The sequence below is a fragment of the Lonchura striata genome, chromosome 7, assembly GCF_050655825.1.
Source record: "Lonchura striata isolate lonStrDom1 chromosome 7, ASM5065582v1, whole genome shotgun sequence".
Lineage (NCBI taxonomy): Eukaryota > Metazoa > Chordata > Aves > Passeriformes > Estrildidae > Lonchura > Lonchura striata.
This window is the reverse complement of record NC_140709.1, coordinates 6208300-6235150: the sequence shown is the minus strand read 5'-3', so window position 1 is coordinate 6235150 and position 26851 is coordinate 6208300. Positions and strand designations below refer to the sequence as shown.

General features: G+C 39.9%; 1 protein-coding gene across 3 annotated transcripts in view; it reads left to right on the top strand.

Annotated features, from left to right (window-relative positions):
* THSD7B (thrombospondin type 1 domain containing 7B) overlaps positions 1–26851 on the top strand; it is a 295736-nt gene that overhangs the window by 126696 nt on the left and 142189 nt on the right. For all 3 annotated transcript variants that reach the window (XM_077784906.2, XM_085584846.1, XM_085584844.1), the window contains exons 7-8: positions 4507–4662; positions 6245–6442. In XM_077784906.2, the coding sequence (XP_077641032.2) occupies positions 4507–4662; positions 6245–6442 (354 nt within the window). The remainder of the gene's footprint in view (positions 1–4506; positions 4663–6244; positions 6443–26851) is intronic.

Here is a 26851-nt window from a genome sequence, read left to right as displayed (position 1 = left end):
TCCAGCGATTTTCAGCCTTTTCTGGATAACAGCCAAAAGGCTCAAATACCCTGCAGAATCCTTTTTTCCTTCCCATCATTGCCTTTGCTGCCATCCCAGCATCCCTGTTGCCTCTGCTGTTTTTCCTGGACACTCTTAATGAATTGTCACCTCTGATCTGCTCAGTCATGTGGCTGCTGGTGGGGAGCCCCGTGCTCACTCTGAATTTTTGCCAGATATGTAGTGTCTGTTAATCTCCACAAGTTCTGCTGTAGCAAAACAATGCAGTATCCCAGCTGAGATCACAGTCCTGTTGAGCAGCAGAGGGAGGACACAGGGATACTTTTTGTCTGTGTCACTTTAATAAAATTGTGAGGATTTTTATTGTTCTGAAATGCATTAAGCCATTGTTGCTCTTGGCAATCCACTATTAACCCTCTTTCATGCTGTGATTAGCCTTCTATTCATACGTTGTTCCTTGTCTATTAAATGGATTTTAATTGAAAATAGGCCTCCAACTTTGTGCTTAGTGGCTTCAAAACTAATTGATTTTTCTTCAAAGCATAAAGGAACCCTTTCCATCAGACATGGGCTGTATTAGAACCAATGGAGGAGTGCAAGGGGCTGGGGTTGGTGCCATTTCCAGGCTGGTCAGATTGCATCCCCCACTTTTCCCTTGTGCACTGTTTTGTTTTTGCTATAAAAATGTCTTTCAGGTTAGAGAAATTACTTGCAAATGTTGTGCTGGGTTTACCCCTATGGTGTTTTACACATGAAGGTATTTTTATAACATAACTCCTTTGTGGTTTTCTCAAGTAATTTCCCTTTGTATTGATCCAAGTGTCTTTGGTTTATAAGTCCCAGCAAAGGCAGTAAGAGCTTTCACAAGGATATGCCATCCCTTTCTTGTACCTGCCTTGTATCCTGGGAATCTTTAATTTGGATTAGTTTTGCCATATGGTTAACATTTGGATTATTTCCTTGAGAATTGAGTAATACCTAAAAAATGTAAGAGGCAGGCCTGATAATCTTTGTGTGTATTCCAGATATATTAGTTATATTTAGAAAAGTCTCCTTTTGTTTTAGTAACAAAAATACCTTGAGTTTTCATTGCAAAAGGGATATGTAGTTAAAGTCCAGGAAAAAAGTGTTATTTACCTCCTGAGGAGTTGAAAAACCATATTTGACAGGACCCCCTGCAAACAAAATGCCATCCTATGCATTTCTGCTTCTGTTTGGTCAGCATTGCTTTTAACATAGTGCGGGTATGTGTGCCTGCAAGTATCTGCCCACATGACTCTATTCAAAGATAATTTATTTATTGGCTTAAAATTACATTATGGAAATAATCATATCAGAGCTGATTTCCTCTTCCACTCTTCCTCCAAATCATTACCTCAGTAAAAATATATAGGAAAACAAGACACTTTAGAATGCAATTTATTATCTCCTGCTGGTAGCAATAACCAGAAAATAACAGCAAATAGTAAAATTCAAACTTGAGGCAAGACACTGGCACTGGGAACAGCTGCAGTTGCATTTATAAAGGAGAGATTCAATATAACAGCTATAGAAATGTGCCATGTTTCAGAGGCTCCCAGATTAGTACTTGATTGCTTTTTCAAGTTTATTCTATGGATTGAGAAGAACACAGGATTTTAAAAGGTACGAACAAGCGTCATAAATAAGCTGCTGCTTGAATCAGAGATGTTTCCTCCCCCTCCCACTCTTTGCTTCCCTGGCTTCTGCCTTCCACCTTCCTCCAAGAACATGGCTAATGTTGTTCCAAGGAAAATAATTACACAAAAAGCACTTTTTATGTATGAATGCAGGAAAATGCCACTACAGAGTCAATTATTGAACAAAATCAGAAGGCTGGCCCATTCCTAAAGACATTCCTGGCAGCTCTGTTCATTTATCATAGGCATAATGTCAGGGATTTTTTCCTGTGTGGGACATCCCCAGCCAGGCTACCTGTGCCATTTGGAGGCTGCAGTGTGTGAGAATTTTGGCATTTAAAAGATTCACAGAAAAATCCTCCCTTATCATTCCTTTATAATAAAAAAAAATAAATCTGTTAGAGTATAAGTAGAAAATCACATCAAGCTTTGAAATAAACCAGATGGAAATCAGAGTTTTTAATCAAATGGCTGATGAAGGAATGAAATTCTGTTTTAAAGAAGACCCTGCTGGTTCATCCTGTCACTCTGGGTGGAAACTGTCTCTCTATCTATACCTGCCAGGTGTTGGAAAAAGGATGGTATTGTATATGCATTTATCATTACAGCTTGGGTTTTTTGTTCTGGTCTTATTCCTGAAGACTGACTGGAGGATTGCAGTCAGTGTAGAGTGAGGAGCATAAGCTGGCACAGACTTGGAATGAATTGGATATTTGATCAGAATAGCATTTTCTGATTTACCTTTTATAGAACACAAAGAACTATGTAAGGAAGTGAGCAAACAAGCAGCCTTATTCCAGTACCAAATAGGATGTAGGTCCTGGGAAAAGAGTTCCCAGTGCTAGAATTAAATAAGGCATCATCCCCAAGGGAGGAAGAGGAGCATGAGGGTGCTTGGAAAGGTGTTCCACATTCACATCCATGAATGTGGGATGGGTGGTAGCACCTTTGACTTTTTGTAATCAATTTTTCTTGATTTTTTAATCTAAAATCAATTTAAAATCGTGTTGGGTGCACTGGTTGGTTTTCAAGGAAGGAGAACCATCTAGCTGTATCTAGGCTTCTACATTTAAATAGTTAAATTCAGTATAGAAACATTTTAAATAGTTAAATTCAGTATAGAAACCTGAAAATCTGTGAGGAAGGAAGAGCCATTCCTGGGAATGACACCTTGAGTTAAAGCAAAGCAGGACTGGACTTTATTCCTTGGGTTGACCATTTGTACTCAGTTTTATTTCCTTTCATTTCTCCAAGTGAACTTCCAGAAAACTGATACAGTTTTGCAAAGCTTGATACTGAGAGGCAGGTTAAACCATGCATGAGACTTCTTGGTAAAATAAATACTCTTATCCTTAAAACTCTAATATTTATCTCATTTTGTCTGTCACTTCACTTGCAAGGTTTCTAGAAAAGGTCTCTTTATGTGAGCATTCATATGAATTGGATTTATGCCACCTTGTTCTAATCTTTAAATGAACATGTCAAAGGCCTTACAGGGTCTCAGAAAATATTCAGAAAATGGTCTTTTTAACCAGTGTATTATCTTTCCACTTAGAATTAAATCACACTATTGTTTAATCCTATTATTCTGATGAGTTGGAACCATAAGCACTGATATTGGTCTGAATATCACTTCAGACTGACAGGTCTAAACTCAGCTTCAGGACATGCAAATCAGAGTTTGAGATTTTGAATGCCAAATTCTTGTGTCTAAAAAAAAAAAAAAGTTTTTCTTCAAGTGATTAATTTTAAAGAAAATGGTGTAATATCAGAAAAAGTAAAGATTACTCATATACTGAGCTTGTTTTTACAATTATTTAAAAATCAATTCCATGCATGGAGGCAAAGAAAAACAGACATGAAAAGTAAAAATGAGGATAAAACAAACTCAGTGGCTATAAAAATTAATGAAGTCTTGGTAATGCCATGGCAAAGTAAACTCAAACAAGCCTTTGCCTTTTGAAAGACTGCTTTGATATTGATTTATCTAAAGAGACAGCCAAATTCAGCCCATAATGTAATTGAAATGCAATATCATATAATGACTCAGAGGACAGATTTAAGAGAATTTTTTTCCCTTTCTTTTCCTTCCTCTCTCTGCCCCAAATAAAAAGGTGAGAGAAGTTAATTGAATCTAGAAATCTGTTATGATAAGTGAAAATACAAAGAGAGTCAACTTTCCAAATCCTTTGTCAGTATCAACTAAACTGGAGCTTGGCAGAGTTTGGGATTGATTTATTTCTGGGATTAAAGATCCATGGGTGCAGGCAGCTCAGGTAAATGTCTCTTCTCCCAGGCAGGAAAGGTGCTTCATGCTTGTGTCTGTGTAGAAGAATCCAAGAGCTCTGCTCAGTTTTATTGGAAGTCGATGAAGAAAATTCCAAAATCTGGACACTGCATCCATGGCAGTGCCCTGAAGGGCATGGGAATGGGGAGAGTCCCTTGTGCTTGGGTTTTACTCACCTGCCTCTGCCTGGCTCCCAGTTGCTTTTTGAATTCCCTGCTTAGGTATCTTTCTCTTTGGCCCTGTCTAAAGAGGTCTCCTTGGCCATAAATGTGGGGATAAGATCCTGGTTTATTACTCCATCTCTGCTGAAAATCAGCACTCAGTCTAGTTTCTAGTTTCTGATTACCACTAAGCATAGTCTCAACTGGCTTGCTGAATGTGGGTGAATTAGATAAAACTCTTAAGTGCCTTTCTGCACACAGGATTAACTTTTTGCCCTGGGAGATAAGACCCTGAAAAATCACTGGATTTTGGTGCATTCTGGAAAACTAAGACCAACAGGACAGACTTATAGCCTTGATTTTCTTTTTTTTCTTTTTATTTTTTTTTTTTTTTCATTAGTTGCCAGACCAGTGGATGGGAAGCTTTGCCAGGGCCCTGCCCCTGCCACCTCCCAGCTGTGTCACCTGCCGTGCCTGACCGAGTGCGCGGTGTCCCCGTGGTCACCGTGGGGTCCCTGCCTGCCCGAGAGCTGCCAGCACCACCACGGAGGGAGAGGTGAGCTGGGAATGCAAAACTGCAGAAAGACTGCAAAAGCAGAGGTGTCACATTGCACACTGGCAGCCTAATGTGTTTTTTAAAGAAGTTAATCTAACACGGGATGAAGCTCTTGGATGTGTGTAGTGGAATCTGACCTTTAAAAGCTTTTTGCCATAATTCATGTGAGAAGAAAGAGTAAGGTTTTCCAAGCTGATTCAGCTCCTTTTGTCCTGCACTGAAGTTGTGCAGGATGATTTCTTGGGCTAGCAGCTGCCAGGCTGCCCCTCTCTGATCCCCCTGGGAGTCCTGCTGCATGCCTGGGGAAGGAGGTGCTTCCCACAGCCCTGAAATCTGGACTCAGGTGGACCCAAGAGGTTGTTCCCATTGTTGTGGGTTTGGTTTCAATTCCTGGAAGAAGGATGTGCAAATGTAATTCAACCTCCCCTGGATTTTAATTGAAAGCTGTACACGTTTGTTGCTGTGACAAGCTGAGATTTCTCACAGAGCCTTTCCTAAGGCTCTAAGTTGCAAAGATGGTTCTTGGAGTGCACATCAGGGAATGGATATTATTGTTTAGAAATTAAGAAATTATGCTCTTCTGAAAACTGCTTGAGTGTGTGAAATGATTTCAACTGGTGAAAAAATTTTCAAACAAAAAGAAAAACAATAGAAAATAATAATATTTGCAAAAGCATTTAATGTTTGAATTGTTTTGAATAATTTCTTTTTGCTCATTTGAGAACTGTGGAAGTTTGATCTGTTACATTCTCTGGGATGTTTTATTTTTAATTTTCTTTTCTGCTTCATGACCAAAGCATTTCCATGTGGCTTCTACTAATGTTGTATATTTGCCCCTGCTCCAAGACTGTCAGAAGAAAAAACCCACGTGTTTTTTTTTTTTTTGCTTTTTTCTTAGAATTCTGTGTTATTTACATAACAGAACTTGCTGAAAGATACTTGTGTATTAGTTCTGCATTGTATATAGCAACATGACTTTTGGTCTTATTCAGGAGGAGGTAGATTATGTAATCAATTGTATGATTATTTCTGTAACCTTTTCCTTCCACTTTACATTTGAATCTTCCAGTTTAATAGGATGCCATTTCAAAGAAGTCTGATATGTATTATGTATCAGAAAACCTTATGCCTCAATAAAACAGAATACTAATTTCTTAGTAAACTATTCAGCTGTGTCTCAAAACAGATCCTTTAGTTAGTGGATTCCCAGGCAGAATATAGATGTCATTTATATCTTCAGTTCCTTAACTGTTCTTCTCTTTTTTATCTTAATGCTGTTATAACATTAATATATGCATCGCTGGTAAATTTCTGCATCCTGACATGTGTATATCTATTTAATATTGATGAAACGGGAAAAGAAATGTGAAAAGTGTGAGTTGCTGGAATTCTTTGCATACTGTTAGATTTTGCATGCCTGGGCACCTACAGTGCTGTCCCAATCAACCCAGTTTGTAAATATTGTTCACTTGTTTGTCTTTAAATCCCCCAGCTCCAGATGCCCCATATAGTCCTCTCGTTACTAGATTATTGCATGACTGTTTTTTCTCTTGTCCAGTTAATCCAGCTCTGCTTTTTCCAGGCTTCAGGATGAGGCAGAGGCAGGTGGTGGTGGATCCAGTGGGCACCCTGGCAGGTTGTCCTCATTTGGTGGAGTCCATTCCTTGTGACGACGCGCGGTGTCACGAGTGGGTGGTGTCAGAGGGGACCTGCGTGACCGACCGAGGGAAGTGTGGGCCTGGCCACCGTGTCCTGAAGGCTGTCTGCAAGAGCAGGAAAGGTGAGCTGAGCTCTGTTCTAAAAGCCCTGTGGTTTTTTGTGCCTCCTGAAATGACATTTTGTTGCAGAGCAATTGGTGCTTATCTACAATGGCTCCTTACTGAATTTTTTATGGAACTTTCAGATTTTTGAGTTGACTGTTTTGCTTCTTAAAGCCTGGGGCTGGTAGAACCCAGGATTTTGCCTGGAGCCCTCTGTTCCATTTTATCCAAAAGGGGATGGTTCTCCAGTGCAGGTTCTGTGTTGCTGGCTTTACTTTAATATCCCACAAAAGTGGGATATTTGTACTAAATCAGGGCTCTCATTGAGGTCAGCAGCTGTATGGGCATTCAGAATATCAATCCAGCTCCCAGAACTACTTCTATCCTCTGGTTTTAGCCTGTGGTCTGAATAATTTTCTCATTGGGATAACACCGTTACAGTCACGAGCAGGGATGCTGGGTTGTGCTGCCAAAATTAATACAGGACTGAGATGTAAATGAAATGATTGTACTGAGTAATCCTTCCCTTGGCAGCAGTTTGAGACCTGCAGAGTGTTCAGTGTACAGGTTGCTAATAATGAATAAGTACATTTTTATGTGACGTTTACAAACAGCCAGCAAGATGTTATTTCTTGTGTATGGTTTGAACCTCAGCCAAAAGTTTCATTTCTTGATAAGGTCACTGTTGTCAGATCTTTAGATTCAATTACATGGAGCACAATTTTGCAGTCCTTAGTCATAGCAAGACTGTGCTATCATCTCAAAAGTGGCAAAACTGTGCAACTTTAGAGCCTGCTATTGTATCTGAAATGAAGAATTTCTCTTTTAGTGGTGGTAAGACCAATCACAGGAAACAATTTTAGGGTGGTAACAAGTGGTTAATTGGTAAGGTTAATATAGTGGGTTGTTTATGAGGCACTAGAACCTGGCTGAAAGAAATAATGGCTGCTTTCTCTGAAGAACATGGATTCTTTTGAAATATATTTAAATCTGTGTAGTTTTCTTGTTTGTGAGAATATGGGAAAAAAAAAAAAAAGGAATCTTCAACTTTTACAAAATGACACAGCCAGAATGTCAAGGAGAGCAAAGAGCTCACTCTGAGTTTTACCTGAGTGGTCTCTGCTGATGTGTGATGATTACTGTAGGTCCAGGCCAGCAGGATGAGTGCAGATGGAGGCTGGCATTGCTGAGGAGCATCAGGTACTTCACACTGTTGAAACTGTGCCAGCATCCATCTCTGTGCCCCAACTTGTGCTAGGGACAGAAAGCGTGTTCCATGGCAGATGCTCACTGATCTCTGATCAAACTGTTCTCTGTGGCTGTGATCCTTCCAAGCCTTTGAAGTGTCTCTTTTTCATTCAATTGTTCAGCAAGTATGGAAAGTCTTGCAATACCCTGTTCATTTCAATTATTCTGTGCATGTTCTAGTAAAAAAATATGGTGGGATATTCTTCCCACCCTGCCAGTCTGAGGCAAATATTGTTACTAGGTGTGATCAGTGTCCACTTAAAACTGAGAGTGTTTCACCAGGAAATATCCAGGTTACCAGACAGGTTAGAGTCACTGCTTAATGCTACTCTGAAGACTTTCTGAAGTCTCGATTGAGTATGAGAGGTCTGGAAGAGTCCTTACAGTTGAAGTTGGAAAGAGAGTCAAATTGTTTCTTCTTCTCTCAATTCACTAATGTAGTTACTTTGGTCATAACCTTATTTATTTCCTTCTGTAATGTTCTCTTACCTAGATTTCCTTCACAAAAATAGTCTGCTTTTTTTTGGATAAAAGTTGGAGTAAGTGTCAGCTTTGCTTAATGTGTTTAACCTGGAGTAGCTGGTTAGTTGGCAGTAGGAGGTCAGAAGGGAGTTAAGTTAAACTGAGATGTGTCATTTACAGGTGAAATAGCATAAGGCCTGTGTCCATGCTTAGCATTGTACACATGCTCAGTATTCTGTGCAAGCAATGGTCCTGCTGAAAGCTGTATTGTGTGCTGCTATTTTCATTTACTTTAGCCTGTTTTGTAGAATTCAGCTCTAAACTCCAGTGATTTATCCAGTCATTCTGTCATCCATGCTTGGCATTATTGCTCAGTATTCCTACTGAATGCCTGAAGGGATGAAAAAAAGATTTTTTTTGGACTCTGTTAAATGCCAAGTCCAGTATATCATCATCTTAACAGTTCATTTGGGCCTGGAGTGTGTTGATTAGGGTACTTTGGGTTGTTTCTGTATCCCTGCCAGCAAGATGCCTTCATTTTCATGTAAATGCCAGACTTTATGATGTGGTGCTGCTGCTCTCCTGTTGCTGCAGTGTGTTCTCTTCACGAGCAGCTTCTGTGGTGTCAGCTGTGCTGCAGAAGAGTTTGCCATCAGGCTTCTTGTCCTTTCCTCCTTTCTCCATCCTCAGTGGCTGAACCTGTGTCTTTTGCCACCTCTGCTTGTCTGTGTAACGCTGGGCTCTCCATGGCTCAGACACAGGAGGCTTTTCCATCTGGAATCTGTTTTTCCACTTGCCAAAAAGGACCTTTTGGTCACCACATTTTCCTTCTCCCATGTACTATCCACGGTGCCAGCCCATGCCATGAGAGAGATGAGGGAAAGCAGGGACTAAAGAAGCTCTTTCACCAACTGAAGCCTCACCTTTGAATCCCTTGTATTGTCCTTTCTTTCCATGTTAAAGAGCCATCATTTCTGGTGAGATTGTCCTACTGGCCCAGGTAACAAACTGCTGCTGGCCTGAGCTGGAGCTTGTGCAACTTGGGAGCAAGTCACAGCTGGGTCAAGCTCTGATTTGTGGGGTTTCTCTGAAGGCTTCCTGGTCAAAACAACATTTCTGCGTAAAGGCTTGCATGAAGTTCAATGATGTAACACTTGTGCTCAGCCTAGAGGTACAGAAATTGCTTTTTGCTGCTTAAATAGATTAATTTGTAATAGTGAAGTGGTTTCACAGAGCACATACTATGGGCAGCAGGGTTTTATGTAGTAGCTGGAGTCTGTAATTTGTGATTTGAAGTACTTTAGCACAGATGAGGAGTAATGAGAAGACAATAGTAATCTCATTACTTTGTCATTATTAGGTGTCTGCTCCTACCTAGGAGTGTCTCTAATCTCTATTAATAAGTTACTGAACATGTGCAAGATACTCTTAGTGTCTGGTCCATATCCCTTGAGTGCTTCTCTTCTATATCAACAAAATGCAGTAGTGTAATAAGTCAAATTAAATTAAATACTATGTAGACACACAATGTCAAGTAATGCATAGAACAGAGAAAGAGTTCTTTTGTATGCTTCTTGTAAATAAAATTTTTTAGGATGATGTCTTTTATTTAGCTGGTGAAGGTCAATGGATATATTTGGGAAAGTCTGTGAAGCCAAACGAACAGTAGAAAATTGATAGTTGTACTAAAAATTGGACTGTGTGTGTCATTGGCTACATTGATCTATAATTCAGATAAAAGAATTTATTTGAAAGCTCTTTTTTTATATTTGTAAATGTCTCAGGAATTATTTGTGATTTTTCTGAGGTTGGTTGTTTTTGGTTGTTCAACAAGGAATTGAATAATTGTCTGTTAGTAATGTGTTCTTGGGCAGATAGCTGCAAGTGTCTGACATTTGATTTTGGGCAGTCTTGATCAGCACTGACAAACATTATTGTGCATTGACCAGATGAAAGGAACTCTCTGAAAACTTTCCAGTTCACAAAACATTAACATGGTCAAAACTTTTTCATTTTCAAATGTGGTTGTGCAGTAGCCAAAGCGCGTTTCATTTTTTGAAGAGAGTGACCACAATCATCTTTTGCTTCTTTTGTCTTTGTAAGTGGTACAAGCACTTTGAGTGTGGTGAGTCAGGGGACATTCAGACAGCAGGGCTTGGCTCAGGGTCAGCAGGTAGAACGTCAGTCCAGACAGGAGTACTTGTCCTTCAGAGGTAATTTCACAGTTGTTTGATTTAGGTGCTACAAAATGTATAAACACGTTGGGTTCAGTCTGATGGAGAAATTTGGGCACCCGTTTTATTGTCATTTTCCCATATCTGTTTTAGGCTGCACCGATAATAGGAGATGAGATTGAAACAAAACAAATGTCGAACCAGACCTTGTTTTTAGAAATGCCTGTTGTGCAGCTTGTGCAGAGCAGTCATTGTGGTAAGGAGTACAACCTGAGAACACATACGTAAAAGCAACTATAACAATAAACTCATGAAATAACAAGTATGACTCATAAAAGTAACAATTCATTTTCCAAGCATTTTATAAATGTTTCTGACAGTGCCATAAGTGAATTCTTGCCTATTAGCAGTGCTCTTGAGTAGGTCATAAAATGTTATTATTCAGAATCATACCCACAAGTCATCAATCTATTTCGCTGGAATTCCCATGTCATCATTTATTAATTTGCTTTTGCTTGCTCAGATTCCTACCAGAAGAACTATTAGTAGCAGAGAGGATTTCTCTGAGACAGTGAACAGCATGATATCTAAGTAATCAAATATATGAAATAAGTCATACCCAAAGGCTTAATTGTTTTAATCAGAAAATTATTAGATCAACAACAGGGATTAATGCAAAGGTCATGTGATTTTGCTGCATTCAGGCTCTTCTACTCTACTCCTGGTTAACAAATCTAAGCACAGCTCACAAGCTGCTGAGTATTTGCCTCCCTGTACTGTCAGCTTGGGTGTCAGAGTTTCTTTGGTTTGTGGGAGTTAAAATTCATAGAATCAGAGAATGGTTTGAGTTGGAAGGGACTTTAAAGATCATCTCCTTCCAGTCCTGTCTGCCACGGGCCAGGATGCCATAAGTTTGCTTGGGCAAACAATCCAAACTTGTTATAAATGGTGTCTTCATTTTAAGGATGGTATTTATAAAGGTGCTGAATAATGTCTCTGTTCCTTATGCACAGTTCAGGCAGTGCCAGGGAGATGCAGGTGCTGAGCAGACAAGCAGAGTCCAGAGGGGCCCAGGATGCTGCTGACTCTCCCCTGTAGCACCCGAAGGACTGGTCCTGTCACAAAACCTCCATGCTCAGCACCTCCTGCCTCACCTGCAGCTCTGAGGTACCCTGGGGGTGTCTGTGCATCCTTCCCAGGCTCAGCTGATAAATGAATAACACCTGGCAGCTCTCAGGACTCACGGCTGTGAGGGGTGAAGCTCCCTGCTATGGACCATCTGCCAAAGAGGCAGCTCAGGAATAAAACACTGCTGCCAGAGGAACTTCAGCACAGCAGTTGTGGTTTATTTTCCTGTGCCTTCTCTTTGGTTCTAGGCAGTTGGAATCTAGAACCTGGTGCTTGCCAAGAAGATAAGAGGATTTTTGTTTTTCAATGTTAGTAAGTTTACTAAAAAAGTATGTTTGGGTTGAAATACGTCTGTTTCCCAGTTTCTGTTCCATTTTTTGTTCCATCTGGCAGTTTTATTTGTAAAACTGGGAAATAGTATTTCAGAGACAAGATGTATTTCAGCATTTTTTAGATTAAATGATTAATGTTTTGGGGGTGTTTTTGGTAAATGAACTAGTCTTAAACAAATTAAAAATTCAAAATATTTTTAAAAGATGTTGCTAGCAAAAGCAAAATATTCCTTTCAGATTAAAAAAAACATTTGCCTTACATTGAAATTAGTCTTTCCCTAAATCCTCCCCCAGTCTCTCTTCAATTCTACTTTAAACATTAATTTTTTCTTCCCTTCCCCCTTTTTTTTCCCTCTTTTTTTTTTTTGGTTCAGTGCCCAAACAGAAATCCATTATTCACACAACTCAATTGCCAGAGCAGACACTGAAATCCTGTTGGAATTGAAGCGAGGAGTAAAGGGAAGTAAGGTAATCAAAGCAGTGTTAGTTTAAGATCCAATATTACATTCTGCCGGGGGTTGACAGTGAAGCTCTGAACTTGGAGAAGCTGAAGACTCTTTGGGGGTGGAATATCAACAGTGGTGTGCTCAGCTGCCTGTCTGTGCTTCCAGGTCAGTGCCAGTGTGTCCTGTGGTCCCCAAGAGTGTCTGTGATCCCTGCTCTGTGCAGAGCATCCCCACCAGCTGAGCCTGAATCCTGCAGGAGGAAGGGGCTGCAAGGACACAGGACAGCTGCTTTTCCTCCTTCAGGGAGGGAGCAGCCACCTGGCCAGTCCTGTTTTAGCAGGAGTCATAGAATATCACTTAGGTAGGAAAAGATCTCTTGGAGTCCAATCTCAGCAAAGCCAAGTTCTTCCCTATGTAGAGTTCATGATTTTTCATTTTGCAGTGGATTGATGATATAAAGTTAATATGCAGATTCTGTTTAATTTCTCAGAGAAAATATTTACCATGTTGAATTTACTGAAAATAGCCTTGAAATAAGTTCTTTCCTCTTAGTTCCTGAGTGTATCTCACTGTACCCTGTCACTGGAGCTGCTGATCCCAACCCAGTCCCATTTCCTGACTTTTAGAAACACAAATTCTAAAAGGCAACATGTAAAGCTTTCTAGCAATTAGCATTTAGGTAAGATCCATATTTCTCATTTAGCAGTCATGGAGGAAGAAGGATATTGCAGTGTAGGAGCAGGGCTGAGTATTATGAGCGTTTGAGGAATCCTGAAGCATGATGTGTGAGTTGTTCAGTAGGTTTGGGACCTGTGCTTCTTGTAGTCATAAAGGCTGATGTTCTCTTTGAGCAGGCTGGTTGTTAATGAGCCAGGTGGAGTGGATTTAGTTGCCTCCATCAAGCCTTATCTCCCAGCAACTGGTAGGTACCATGCCAAATATTTGATGTCTCCTGCTAGAAACATTCAAAAACTCAAAATGCAGATTGTGCCCTGCTCCAGGACTGGTGCACAAATAATGTGAGGACAGACACTTCCATGTTCAGGAGAATTTACTGTCTTTGAATCCCTCTCCTGAAACTGATGTCTGTAAAAGAAGCAGAAGATCAGCTTCAGGTTAATTTTAAGGTAAGCTGCTGGAAAGTTAGAGCTTTCTCTGCTTAGTCACACTTTAACAGTTTTACTTCGTTCAAGATTATAGCAAGCATGTGGCCCACCAGCCAAGGAAAACAGAAATGAAAAAGTCTATAAATTATTCTTGTAGTAGCTATGTATGTGTAAATAACTGTCATGCAGTGAGGAATATTTCTCTAAAGTACAGGCTGAAATATCTAGTGCTGAACAGGTAGAAGGTTGTGGGCTGGATTTGTGAGGTTAAACTCAAGCATACTCTGATTTATTTTCTTTGTCTTTGAATGCAGATATGTTGCATGATTTCCAGCTAAGCTGTGGCTGTGCTTTTTCAAATGCAGGTGATGTGTCTTGTGTCAGTCACCCAGAAGGCAGCTACAGTTGGTATCGAGTGGTAATCTTAGCTCCTCATACTTGGCTGATGGAGACGTGGTGGGGTTTATCAGGAATAAAGCCAGCTTTCATCCTTCCTGGGCTGTCACTGTAAGGTATTACAGCCCCTGTGAACTTTTTTTTTTTTTTTTGTTGCCAGCTAAGTGTGAGCTTGTGGTCAGTGCAGAATGCCCTCAAATAAATTGCTATGCAAAACCATGATTCTTTTCAATATCTAGTGCTCCTTTTTGATACCCTCTGTCTCCAAAAGATGTTTTACAAGACTTCAGAGCATTGCTAAAATGGTGAGGGCAGTTTAGGGCTGCTCCTTCCCTATGGCTGTTTCAGCAGAGAGGAAGTGGATTTTCAAATACCCAGCTCCCACTTTGCACTGTGAGAGGGAGCAATAGGTGCTGATGTTTTTTAAAAATTAACCTGAGCTTCAACCACTTGTAGGTTAAGAACAAAGGGTCAAGGTAGCCCTTTCAGAAATGGGAGCTATAACATTAAGAAAAAATATAAACATCAGTTAATTTGGCAAGATCTGTATTGCCCTTTCTTTTTTAAATGTTAAGGAATAAGTTTGACCTATGTTGATCTGAGCTTGTGGTAAAGGTTACCTAAAGAGCAGGGGGGTGTGTGTGACCTGTAGGTCTGTTACTTTGGTGCAAGTGCTTTGAAGAAACTTCATTGAAGAATTAGCATTTATATACCAGGCTAGTGCATATATATAGTTTAAAACTTTTTTTTTAATAAGCTGCTTTTAATGTCTAGGGAACCTTTATTGAGTTTGATGCTGTCTAACCTTTTGATTATGAGACTGAAATAAGGTTCTTGTGTTGTATTTTGTAATTGTTGAAGTATTTACAGCTAATTTTCTAAGTCTGGGAAAGAAATGGTATAATAGCTTTTTTTTTATTATTATTTTGTTCCTGTTGTAGGAAAAAAACCCAAGTTGTTTCAGTACAAAACTAGAAAAGTACTTGTAAGTGCCAACAAGACTTCCTGTTTTCTCAGTGAAATGAAGCATAAGATACCTGCTTGTCCGTTTTCTTTAAACTAAGCAGGATTTCACATACATGTAGTTAATATTCTTTTTGGATGGTTATTGTATTTCTTAGGGAAACTGATTCAGAAAAAGATGTGAGCAAAGTAGGATTGTTCTAGAACAGTGTTAAAAATGTAGGTTGGTGACAAGTTCTAAAATTAACTAAGTGGATGAAAGAGGAAGGAGGTTGGAAGGATTTGTTTGAAAAGTATTATTAATGACAAAGTTCTGCATTTGTGGCCCAAATGTGGCTGAAGGTACCAGGAGTAGCAAGTGGAAGATGAGACAGTGAGGGTTCATCTCATCCATAAAGGTTCTGTTTCCTTGGATTTAGTGGGTTCCCAAGGGGATTAAGGATTTAATGGCTTTTTTGCTGAAGGGTTTCTCATATGTAGATATGAGAGATGGCAGACCATATTCCTTGACCATGATTTGAGACTTTAAAACTCACAGCTTCTTGGGGAATATGAATAATGGGGCTATTTTATTTCATCTTTTTATCCTCCTCATCCCAAGTGGATTCTCTAAAGCATTTGGCTTACATTAATAAAATGTTTCAAAATTTTCTGGTGTTCAGCTAATGGATAAACTCTACAATGGCAAATTCTGATTTTCTGCAGTTGCCAGGCTGAAGCAAGCCAGAAAATAGTGTTTGGCACATGTGATATTTTTCAGATTCTTTATAGAGAGAAAATTGCCCAATTCACATTTCAAAAATTATTTTAGCCAAGACTTTTTTCCTAAGAGAAATAGTCGGAGGAGTATAAAAGGCTTAAATTAAACAGGAGGTCATTAGGGCAAAGAAATGACTGGCTATATTTTATTGCATTCTGTGTATGAGGTGTAGTGGGACGGAGTGCAAATCCCATGATATGACTCATGGAACAAAAAAATTGTTTCAAACTAAGCCAGTTAAGTTCTGTATGGAGTAGAAATAAACTAAACCTGACTCTGCAGACAGGAGACTGGTAGTGAGTGTCTGTAAGAGGTGGGGTGTGGGGCTGGGGGCTGCCCTGCAGCAGGGATTGGAGTGAGGGAGAGGAAGGATGTGGAGGAGGAAGGGTTGGAGCAGCCAGGAGGTCTCAGTGCTCCCTGTTCCTCGGGCAGGAGCTGCACCCTGGTCTGGCTCCGTGCTGTGCTCTGGCTGTCAGCAGCAACCTTCTCCCGAGGCTTAAATAAGGGAATAATTCCAGTAACTTCAACAGACAGCTTCTCATATTGATCTCTGACCACAGCCCTTTAGTGGAGGGAAAAAAGCAGGGATTTTTGTGTAATTTAATCCTTCCCTGCTGGGTGGCCCTACAGAAAGCTTTTTCTGTAGCTGGAATTCCTTCAGTGCTGGACAGGAGCGATTGCGAGAGCCACCTTTGTACAGTAGTTCTGAAGGCTGTTGAGTGGAAATGAAAGATAAGTCTTGTACTTTCTTTGAGTTTCTTTTTATCAAGCTGTTTATGAAGTAGAGCTGATTTAAAAACAATTTAGTCACTTGTTTTGAGGTTAATGGATGCTGGAGGGGAAGGCTCCTGCCATAAAATAAGAAGTTTTGACAAACTTTTAATTAAGAATTGGGAACGTGGAAATTTTGGGGTAGTTCTGCATTACTGAGATTGGCTCTGGGGCATATTGGTTGGTCAGGTTTTTAAAGTAAATCTTCCTCTTAATTCTAATTAAGTATTGTAATGCCAGCACTGTTCATTAGGCAGCAGTTTGCGATTAGTCAGGTGGTAGTAATGGAAAGAGAAAAACACGTGATAAAGTAGCAGAGAAGTTAGAGAGCAGGGAAAACAGCCATAAGATGTGGCTCCTAAATGCTCTTCAGCATTCCGCTTCAGCATTCAGTGAGTTCTGTGGGACAGGATTCAGTCCTCACATAGATCCTGCCTTGTGTGGAAACACAAGTTCAGAGCACCTCAATTACATGACCTCAGCTCTGAAGTTGTGACAAGAAATGATGCTAAGAACAGCTATAAGGAGGGAAAACTCCTATTTTCCCCCAAATCTTTGAAGCCAAGCTATTATTTTAAGTGTAGATTACATTATTGAATTGTTTATCAGTGAATTGAATCTTGTATTTAATAAATGGGAGCTGTTGTGAAGGGCTGGAGTGAATGTGAATTAGTGAGTTGAGAAAGATTAGTTCTGTGAGGAGATTGAGAACAATTTAAAATTCCATTGTATGGTGTTTTTCTTTCTGTCTGCATGAAGTACGGCTGTAATTGCCTCAAATTAGGTACTGCCTTTGTCTAGGAGAGTTAAACAAGTAACAGGATAAGATATTTCATGGTCCTCTTCTAAATAAACAGCTTGTTCAGTTTGTATCTTTAGGCAGCTTGCAAATGTCAGAGCCAAGTTTGTGGAGAGAACATATATATATATATATATATATATATATATGAGGTGGAGTTTCCTTAGAAACAGAATCATCCTGGATTTTTGGGATGCATTTTATAGTTTGAAGCCTGGTATTCCCCTGCTGTATAATTTTAGTGTCACCTTTTGTCGTGGTTCTTAAAATAGATGTTTTATTAAAAAATTCCTATGGAGACATGGACTGCAAGTACGAATTAGACCAGCTCCTTTCTGACAGCTGAGGTTTATATTTTGCCATCAGTTGCCTGATGGAGTTGTGAACCAAGGAACCCTCACATTGACCTCATAATTATCAAGACCAAAAAGAGAAAAAAAATGATAAGAATGAGCCAACACACCTGCATGGACTGGGGCAGTAGCACACAGACAACACTGCTTTTTCCTTTCATATTCCTGAGAAGGAAATAATAATCCCACAGAAGTTTTTGGGTTGGTCTTGTGGCCAGCGCTGTCCTTGGGGATTCAGCACTGCATCTGGAGTGAGATGGTTGTAAAGTGACTTTTCTAGAAGGAGGGAGAATCCTTATCTGCCATTAGCAAGTGAGCAGGGAATTTTCTGTGCCTGGGTGAGCCCAGGGTGCCTTGCTGGAGGGACAAAGTCACTTCCAGCTGGTGTGAGGTTCACCTGGCTCCTTTCACATCTCCTCTGGTGCTGTACCTAGGTCTGTCCCTGATCTGGAGATCATTTCCATTCATTACTGGCAAATATGGTTATGGTTATGGTCATTTTTGTAGTGAAAATACAGCAGAACTGGCAAGTCCTCATGAACCTAATCAGTGTTGGGCAGTTCTGTAGAAAAGGCTCCATAAGTGCTTGAAGCAGGGAGGATGGGGGCCTTGGTTGCCCATAGTATATTGTAAAAAACAAGATAATCCTACAAGCTCAAATTCCATTTTTTGTTGTCAGATGCAGAATTCCCATCACTCCCCTGGCCCGGTTTCAGCAGATTTCCCAAGTTTAATACCAAGTCAGCTCTGTTTGTTGTACCCTTACTGCTGTGTCAAAGGGACTAGAGCCACGAGGGTGTTCTGTTCTGTTTCATGGTGTTTGCAAATAAAGCTGAGTGATTTGGTAACTCTCTTGGAAACTCTGAGACTCTAAGTTGGGCAGACTACTCCCTGGGCATGCATAGATCTAAGGATAGCACTTTCTTGCCTATCAATAAGTATCTTAAGGCCTTAACTTCTAATGCTATATATGACTAAAGTCCCAGGGAAATAACTCCACTACTGCTGTTCATTTATATCATTGGAGTCTGAATTAATTCAGCCTCGGCTAGGTTTTCTAATACATAATTTATTTAGGTCTTCAAAATGTCTGTGGTGCTGCATGTGGTTGACAGAGCATGTTCTTGTTTGTTAATATTATATGGCATCCTGTTTTCCCAAGACGCTTCAATAAATGCATGTCTTTGAATAAAGCTGGGATTTTAACAGGCCTTTTTTTTCCCTTGTGTTGTATCTGTAGCTTCCCAGATTCTTAGCTCTGGTTTCTCTTCTCTACAACCACCTATTTTAAATAGTTCTGGAAAGATCTTCACTTCTTTAATGTTTGTTGTTGGGTATTTTTTAAATTTTTTTTAATGCTTGTTTATTGTTACTAATAGTTACTATTGATAACAATATGTCTTGATTCTAAAAATCTAGCACAGCTTCTCCACTGCCCCCAGGGTACTAGAAATGTATAAATACCCTTAAATTCAATTTAAAATCCCTGACATGAAGGGTGGAGCATCGAGCTCATATTTTCTGACAGCTCACAAAACTTACAAATCAAAAGACACACGTGCCGTGTAAGTGAGGGTGAAACAAATGGAATACAATAGCTGGAAATGAATGAGTCCTGTGAATGAACATTGGCATGTACATCCCCGGCCCCATATGAAGATTAAAGTGAGTTGTCTGCTCTAAAATTGCATAATTGCTTCTGTGACTGATTTGGTGCTGCTCCATAATAAGTTGTGAACACTGTATGCTGACCTGGTTAATGGGATGTTTACTAAATGGATATATTTGTGTAGTTTAATAGGAGGATGCTTGGAAAAATTAGCAGGATGAGAAAGAATGGCTGGAGAGAGTAATTTTTCAGCAAGTGCTGGCGTTGTGAAGGGGAAGGCAGAGGCTGCCTTGCCATTGGCATTTGGTGGCTTGGAGGGGGAGGTTGGATGGGGCAGATCCCTGATTTTCATGGAGCATCATTGTCCTGGATTCCCGTGGGAGTGGCTGCTCCAGGTGTGGGGTACCCAGACCCTGCCCCCCCCGAAGGTGCTGCTAGGTGGGGACGTGTGTGCCCATGGGAGCAGCTTCATCCTGCTGCCCTAACAGCTTCATTTGCTGAACTATCTTCCTTGAATTTAGCTATTTTAAGTGCTAGAGACTAAGATAATTATTTCATGAAGTAATATTATCTGCAAATTAACCTTGGATCTCTGCAGAGGTTCAGAAAGAGGGAGATAAGGAGTTTTATCACAAATTGCAGACTTACTGGGTTTAACGTAAAGGCCGTGGCAAGTAATACATTTAAACTGCATTTAAGTAGTAAAGACCAGAATATCAAAGTCTAAAAGCAATAAACATTAAATTATTCAGAAAGTTTTTATATTTTCTTTCTAGTTTATATGTTCTTTTCACACACTGTCATTTAATGAGGTTATATTCTGATTAAAGTAGAAAAATAAAAAAGTAAAATGTTTTACTTCAGTAGATAAAAATGTAGCTTTTAAAATATATCAGCTTGCCCTGTGTACTCTGAGCTGACTGTACAATTTCCTCTTTGTTCAGCATGGTTGCTAACTAACGGATTTTGGGGGGAAAAGTCCCCCTTATATAGAGTTTCAATTGAAATCCATATTTTAATTTTAAGTGACAACTAATACATTTACTGTAATCCCTTTCAAATATTCTCTGGCAGGATTCCCAGACATATATTTTTGAAGGTTAAATGGTTTAGGATTTATGTACTGTACTATATAGGTGTATTGGCTTTGAGTGTCAAGGTTTTGGTAGCAAGTGAGCTACCGGGGTGGAAGAGAAAATCAGGATTAAAGTGAAGCCTGGAGGGGAGGAAAGGTGTTTTAAGATTTGGGTTTATTTCTTATTATCCTGGGTAATTAAACTGATCTTCCTGAGTGGAGTCTGTTTTGCCTGTAACTGGTGAGTGATCCCTCCCTGCCCTTAACTCACCTCATGAACCTTCCATGAAAATCCATAATAATCTCTCCCCCTGCCCTGCTGAGAAGGGCAATGGCAGAGTGGCTTTGGTGGTCAGTCTGAATAAGGTACTGAGTTTATGGAGCCCCTTCATTGCCAGACACCAGTTTGTGGCTCAGAAACACCACAGCTGCAGCAGCAAAAGTTCTGCTGGTTAATGACCTGCGTTTCTGAGGGGCCCAGGGTGAGGTGCTGGGCTGAAAAACTGCTTTTTGCTGCTTGCAGAGCTCTCTTGGGTATCATTACACAGGGCTGATTCATGTAGTGTGGATGTACCTTTCTGGCAGCTCAGAGTTTCGACTGTCCAGAAACACTTCTCTTTTTAAATAGGCTGAAATTGGCATGAATAAGCAGCAGTAATTGAAATAATATTCCACCAGGTTTGCGTTTTAGTATGGCAGTGTGATTAAAATTGGTGCTGCCTTTTCCTCTCCCTCGGGAACCATTGTGTGCTCCATGGCTAATGAAGTGGAATGAGCGCTGTGATCAGGATTTATGGTGTCACTCTGGGCACCTGCAGTTCTTTCAACCCTCCTTGCACTGTAAAGCTGCAGTGGAGGTTCCTGACTCGAGCTGTAAATGGCTGAACTGCAGCTTGCTGAGAAGGCTGCAGAGGCTGCTCCTGGTGGTGTTTCTCATGAGGGCCACGTGCCACCTGCACAGATCTGCTGGTTCTCATTATCGATGGACAGAAGTAGGAGCTTGATTTTATTAGTGATGCCCCTTCAAGTCTTCCAGTCATCCTTTGGTGGTTGGGCTCTCCCTCTGTTGGGAACAACCACTCTTGGGTACCATATTTTGCCACTGAACACACAAATAAGATAAGATTTTTGGATTATTTCAGCAGAGTTTATAGACTTCTGCCTATGGTTTTTCTTCTTTTTACACTCCAGTCTGCACTACAAGTTCTGTATCTGCTGGGGACAGTGTTTAATTCCAGCGTGATCCTGTGGAGTATCTACTCTGCACTTTTACACCTTGCCAGTTTGGGAACTGCTCTCAGCTGTGCCAAAATATCTTTCTGCAGCTGCTTATGAAGTCCACAGACTATTTTCTGTCCAAATCAGCCCTGAACTACTTTATTCTCTTGTTTCTTGACCCCTTCAAGGCTTTCCCAAAATAATAATATCATCTCTGAACTCTTGGTGGGTTAGTTTGTTGCAAAGTTTGCCCATTCCCTGGCAGTGACAGCAGCTGGAGGCAGTCCAGTGTAATTAGTAAGTATTTTGGAGACTCTGCCTTGGCAGCCCTATTAAATATGTGCAGTGAAAGCAGGATTAGTATGTGGCCTTATCTTTTTTTTCCTCATTAGGGCATCTCGATGATCTGTAAGCTTATTTAATTGGAAATTAGCCATTCTTATTAACACAGGAGATACCCTTTGGTCCGAATCCTGACATTGGATAAATGTATATAGTTTCCACTAAGGAGAAAGAAAATGCATCCATATACTCTAGGGTGGAAATTTGCCCTTTTGTGTCCAGTGCAGTTCTCCTGGAAGAGAATTTCATTTTCTAGTAAAGGCAATAAATTTTCACTGCTCAGATAAGTGACTACAGAGGTTCATCATCAGGATTTGAAGAAATAAGCCTCCTAAGAAGATAGATGATGACAAGGGGAGTAAGAGTTGTTATCCAATCATTTGTCATGGTCCAGAACATTAAGATGTATTGGTTAGACCCCAAAGGTGTGTAAAACTTCCTTTTTTTTCCAGTGTGTAATAAGTTACCCTGTGCAGTCAGCCAGTATTGCACTATCTAAAAACTCATTCCGTTTGCATCTCTTTGTATACACAGCACACAAGTGTTAAAATCCTGTATATTGCTGGGAAGTATTCTACACATCATGTCCAGATGTGGCCCTACAACTACTGGAGTGAGGCTGACTCCCTGGGTCCTCACTTTCCTGCCCTTCTCTCCCTTCCCCATCCCACTCCAGTTGTTAACATTTCTGCCTTTCCACTGTTGCTGTGAGTGTTCTGCTCTAGGCTTCCTCCAGAGACTTTTCCCTCTGATTTTTCTGTGGTTCCCTGCTCTACAGCCCTTGCCTTCTAGTTTTCCCCTTGTCTCAAAGCTTCAAAACCACAGAGCAGCCATGGGGGACTGTGTCAGCTAGTGAAAAACTGGATTAAACATTCATGGCTGTAGGAGTGCTTGTTAGCATATATGTATTAATTCAACATTTCCTGCTGGTTTTCAATATGTTGGGAGGTTGTGTTGCCAGTGAGGTGACTTAAAAGTCTGTATTGGAATAGGTTCCAACTAACTGCTTGAGACCAGGTAAAAATTTTGCTCTGCTTATCTGGTTTAAACCTTACTTTTTAAAAGTGAGTATTCCTCATCAAACCAGACATTTGAGACCATGTTTCTGAGGATTTTGGTGAATTCTGGCTTGGTAGCTGGGATAGCTGATATTGAAAGTTCACCTTCATGTAGGAGAGACTCAGCATTGTAGTTTGCTGTGGTGAGCTGCTCCCTGCATTGCTCTTTGGTTCTGGGAATTCGTGCAAAGGCAAGGTTTAGCTTGTCTTGTTTGGGTTTGCCATGGCACAGAATGGCTCACTAGCTTAAATTTTGGTCCAAAATTGAGAGCTGTCAGTGCCTGTCTCCAGAAGCACCCCATGAGTTTGGGAGCCCTTTGCACCATTTCTGGCAGCATGTCTTCAGGTCCCACAGGCATTCTGTAAACTGGCCATGATGGGGAGACCTGTTCCTGTGGGTTTAGATGTAAAACCCGTGTTTCCAGGGAAGCAAAATGTAATTCTTCTGAGTCCCAGCCATGTAATTACAGCCATAATAATAGCTATCATTTTTGACGCCTCAGTGCCAAACGTAAAGGTTGTTGTTTCTGTTAATGTTTTCAGAGGACTCTGTTCTGCTGCTTTTTCCCTATTCGTGCCTTATCTGAGACTGAACAATCACCAGGAATGTGATGAGGACATGGTATGCAGAAAGTCACCCCCTTGTCTCTTTTGCTGATGGCTCGAGGAGCGTGCGGGCGCTGCTATCTCAGCTGCTAATCAATGGAGCTGGAGCTAATGTGCGCAGTGACCTTTGCGAGCAGAGAGGAGCTCTGCCAATACTGCACTTGCAGTTTGAGTCAACTTTTACACTTTGTCATCTACTTGACTGCAGGAGCTCCTCCCTCACCTGGATTGCTGGATCAGTTGCTGCTCTATCCACCAAGTTAAGAGGTGCCCCAAATTTCTCTTGTGTGTTAGTCCTGATGTTTTCCTTGGCCAGGTATCGTTGTTTTATGGATGACCCCTGATCCTCCTGGTCCAAATTCCTTTTGTGCTTCATTAAGTTCAAAGTGATCCTGCATAGCTGGACACCTCACAGTTTGGGGAAGTCAGTGGGATTTTTACTGCTGGAACTAGACACAATTTACAGCAGCCCATGGGCGAGCAAAGACTATTCTGTAGCATTTCCCCTCTCTGCATTTTTATAGTGCTTAGGAGTCTGATGGATGGAGTTCTCAATTATTTAGCATCTATCAAGTTTTTGCTTACAACACCTAAACAAACACTAGTATTACATATTTTTTTTCTGGATATATAAGATATAATTCTACTACAGTAATTTACAAATTTATGAAAAACACATACTGTTGCTTAACCATCCCTTTTAAGGGAATAGGTTTTGGATTGAAATTTTAAGTATGCATGAAGAGAATAAGATACCATTTGCACCGTTTGGATTTCAATAATGTATGGAATTAGCAGAGCTTTATTATATTTCTGTGCCTGCATGCCCTTCATAGAGTGAAAGTTGTAATAAATATAAGTTCAAAGGTAAAATTTTATTGCTGTGCATGAGGGGAGAGAAAATAAATTAGAATAATGTAATCATGCTCATATATGTTATGAATTTTGAACAGTGTCTATTAGAAAGTTTGTCAAAATGTGCTTAGCTTTGAAAATACAGATTAACGCTGAAGGTTTTAATATTGTTCTTCCTTATATTCCTATTCCTTGCAAATATAAGTGTAAAATATCTCCTGCCGAAAGCAATTGTCATGAAACGGCACTTTCCTATTTTAATAGCTGAATAATCAGAACAAAAATATTTTCTAAGTTGCAGGGAAGTTATTGCTTTTTTCACACAAAGAAATTTAGTGGTAGAAAACCAAATTTTAGCTGGATATTCTTTGCTTTTTGTGTTTCTATTCTTATATGTGAAAAGCATGTCCAAATGTCTCCTGACAGCTTTGACACTTCAGGGTGATTAAAAATGTGGTGAGGTGTGCTCATCTGATTCCATTTACTGATTCTGTATTTTTCTTTAATCTGGTAGCAAAGTTAAAATAGCAGCTCTCCAATAGGAGCTGGAAAAATCTGTTTGGGGGATGGCTGGTTGGTATCAATATGGACCCTTTCAGGTTCATATTTTTTCTTTTTCTTTTCTGCTTTGTAGCATATAAGGACCAGGTCAGTGTGGGAGGGCAGCTGCTGGCACTGAACCCAGCAAACATAATTTTTCTGAGCTCCCACCTCAGCACGTGGTCCTTCAGCCTCTCTGAGACAGCCCCAGGTTGGTGAAATTTTGACAACAAAGGCAGTTCCTTCTCCTGGGTTTTTTCCCTTACATTCCTTTTTGTTGTCTTCTGTCATCTCCATTTTTTCTCCTTCTGGGATCTCAGGCTGCACCATGGGGGCACTACAAAAGCATTGGCAATGACTTTTTTTTTTTTTTGACATTTTTTCCATACAATCTTCAGGTTTTTGCTCTGTCACTATTTGGGAAAACCAAGCAGCTACTGGTGCACATGCCCCCTGTTTTTTTAATGTGTTTTGAACAGTTTGGATGCTGAATAATTGGGAAAAACATTAATGTTTTGTTTTTTTTTTTGTTGGTGGTGTTTTTTGTTTTGTTTTGTTTTCTTCCTGAAAGCAACTGTCACCTTTAAATCTATAGAAACTTTCTGGAAAGAGAAAATATCGGGAAACTTTTCTAAATAAACAATTTCAGGTCATGATAAGTGGTTGCTCCCTTTAAATTCTTCTGCTGATGCCATGGTAGCTGAGATGTCAACAGGATGAGGCTGCTGTTCCCATACAATCAGTGAACCAGTTCCAGAGGGTGGAGCAGTTTAGAGACCAAATGCAGTTTAAATGGCACTAGAGGAATGATGCACTACTGATTGAAAATGCAGGCATTGTTATTAATGATGTAATTAAAGTTCCACCTCATAGGCAAAGTGGAAGCACATGGAAAATATTGTTAATATTATGTTTCCTGTATTTGATTTATCCCCATTTTAAGTACTAAATGAAGTATGCAAAACACAGTGGGAATTAAATACTCTAAAATTCACAGCTATATTATGTAAAAATGGTTCAAGCAGAGTTCGGGGTACATTAGCCAGAAGTAACTTGACCCAGCTGAAAAATGTCTAATGCACTTTACGTGCACAGTTGCTACTTGGCTAAAGCTGGGTGTGCAGTGGGAAGTTCTCCTCAAGAATCAAAGGTCATGGCTTGCTATTTGTATTGTTTGGGTCAAGGACAGTTCTCAGACATTCATCTAGACCCTTGACTGATGATCATCTGTGGTACTGGGTGTATTTTCTTTATTGCAATTTTTAAAAGCTCAGTTCTGAGATTTGTGGATCAATTAGAGACAAAATTGAAAAAGATAGTAGTAATAATAAAAATAAAAAATAGCCTAGTATTTGGTCCTGCAGATTCTGAACGTTTCCTGATGGATAGTGGGAGCTCTCAGAGTTGCTTTATGAGCTTAGACCAAACTCTGCAGCTGAACTAGAACACATTTTTGTGTTAACTGCTTCTAAATGAGCTCTTAGTTTTAAGTAGTTGGCATAAATCTAATTTTAATTTACTGTTTTCATTTTCTTTTGCATTGATCCTCTCTTTGTAGAGATTCAATTGCAGACTTGGAGAAAGAGGTTTTTTAAAGAGTCCAGATGGTATTTCCAATTATTTATTATCATTAGCATTCACTGTATCTGAAAACAAGGCTTTTGCCAACTTAGATCAACCTCATCTGCTGCACTATTGTTTATGAATTTTCAGTGTCCTGTGTTAATGCCAATTCACTTTTGGGATGGTTTCTGGGGCTACAAGAGAAAAAGGGTCTGCTATTCCTAATATATTGCAAATTGGCAATTTACTTTGGGAATATCACTTGGAGAACAATCAGTGATAGGTTTCTCATGCTTACAAGGAAATGAGCAAGGCATGTCATTAGTAAGAGTAGCATAATCTGAAGAAAAATCATAATAATCAAACCAGAAGGTATAAAAGGTTTGCATTTTTCCATGTCTGAACACAAAAGTTTTCTTTTTGGGGTCAGTGGCAGTGTGAGAGCACAATTAGTTTTCCCTTTGTAATAAGTCCTTTATAATATTTTTTTTTCAAGTTTTGAGATTGAAGATAGCACCTCAAGTTGTCAAAAATAGAATGTTTGGAGATTCACAGGTGTGATGCATTGGGTATAAAATGCCACCTTCTTTTTTTTTTGAACTAAAATGCCTGAATTTTTCCACTA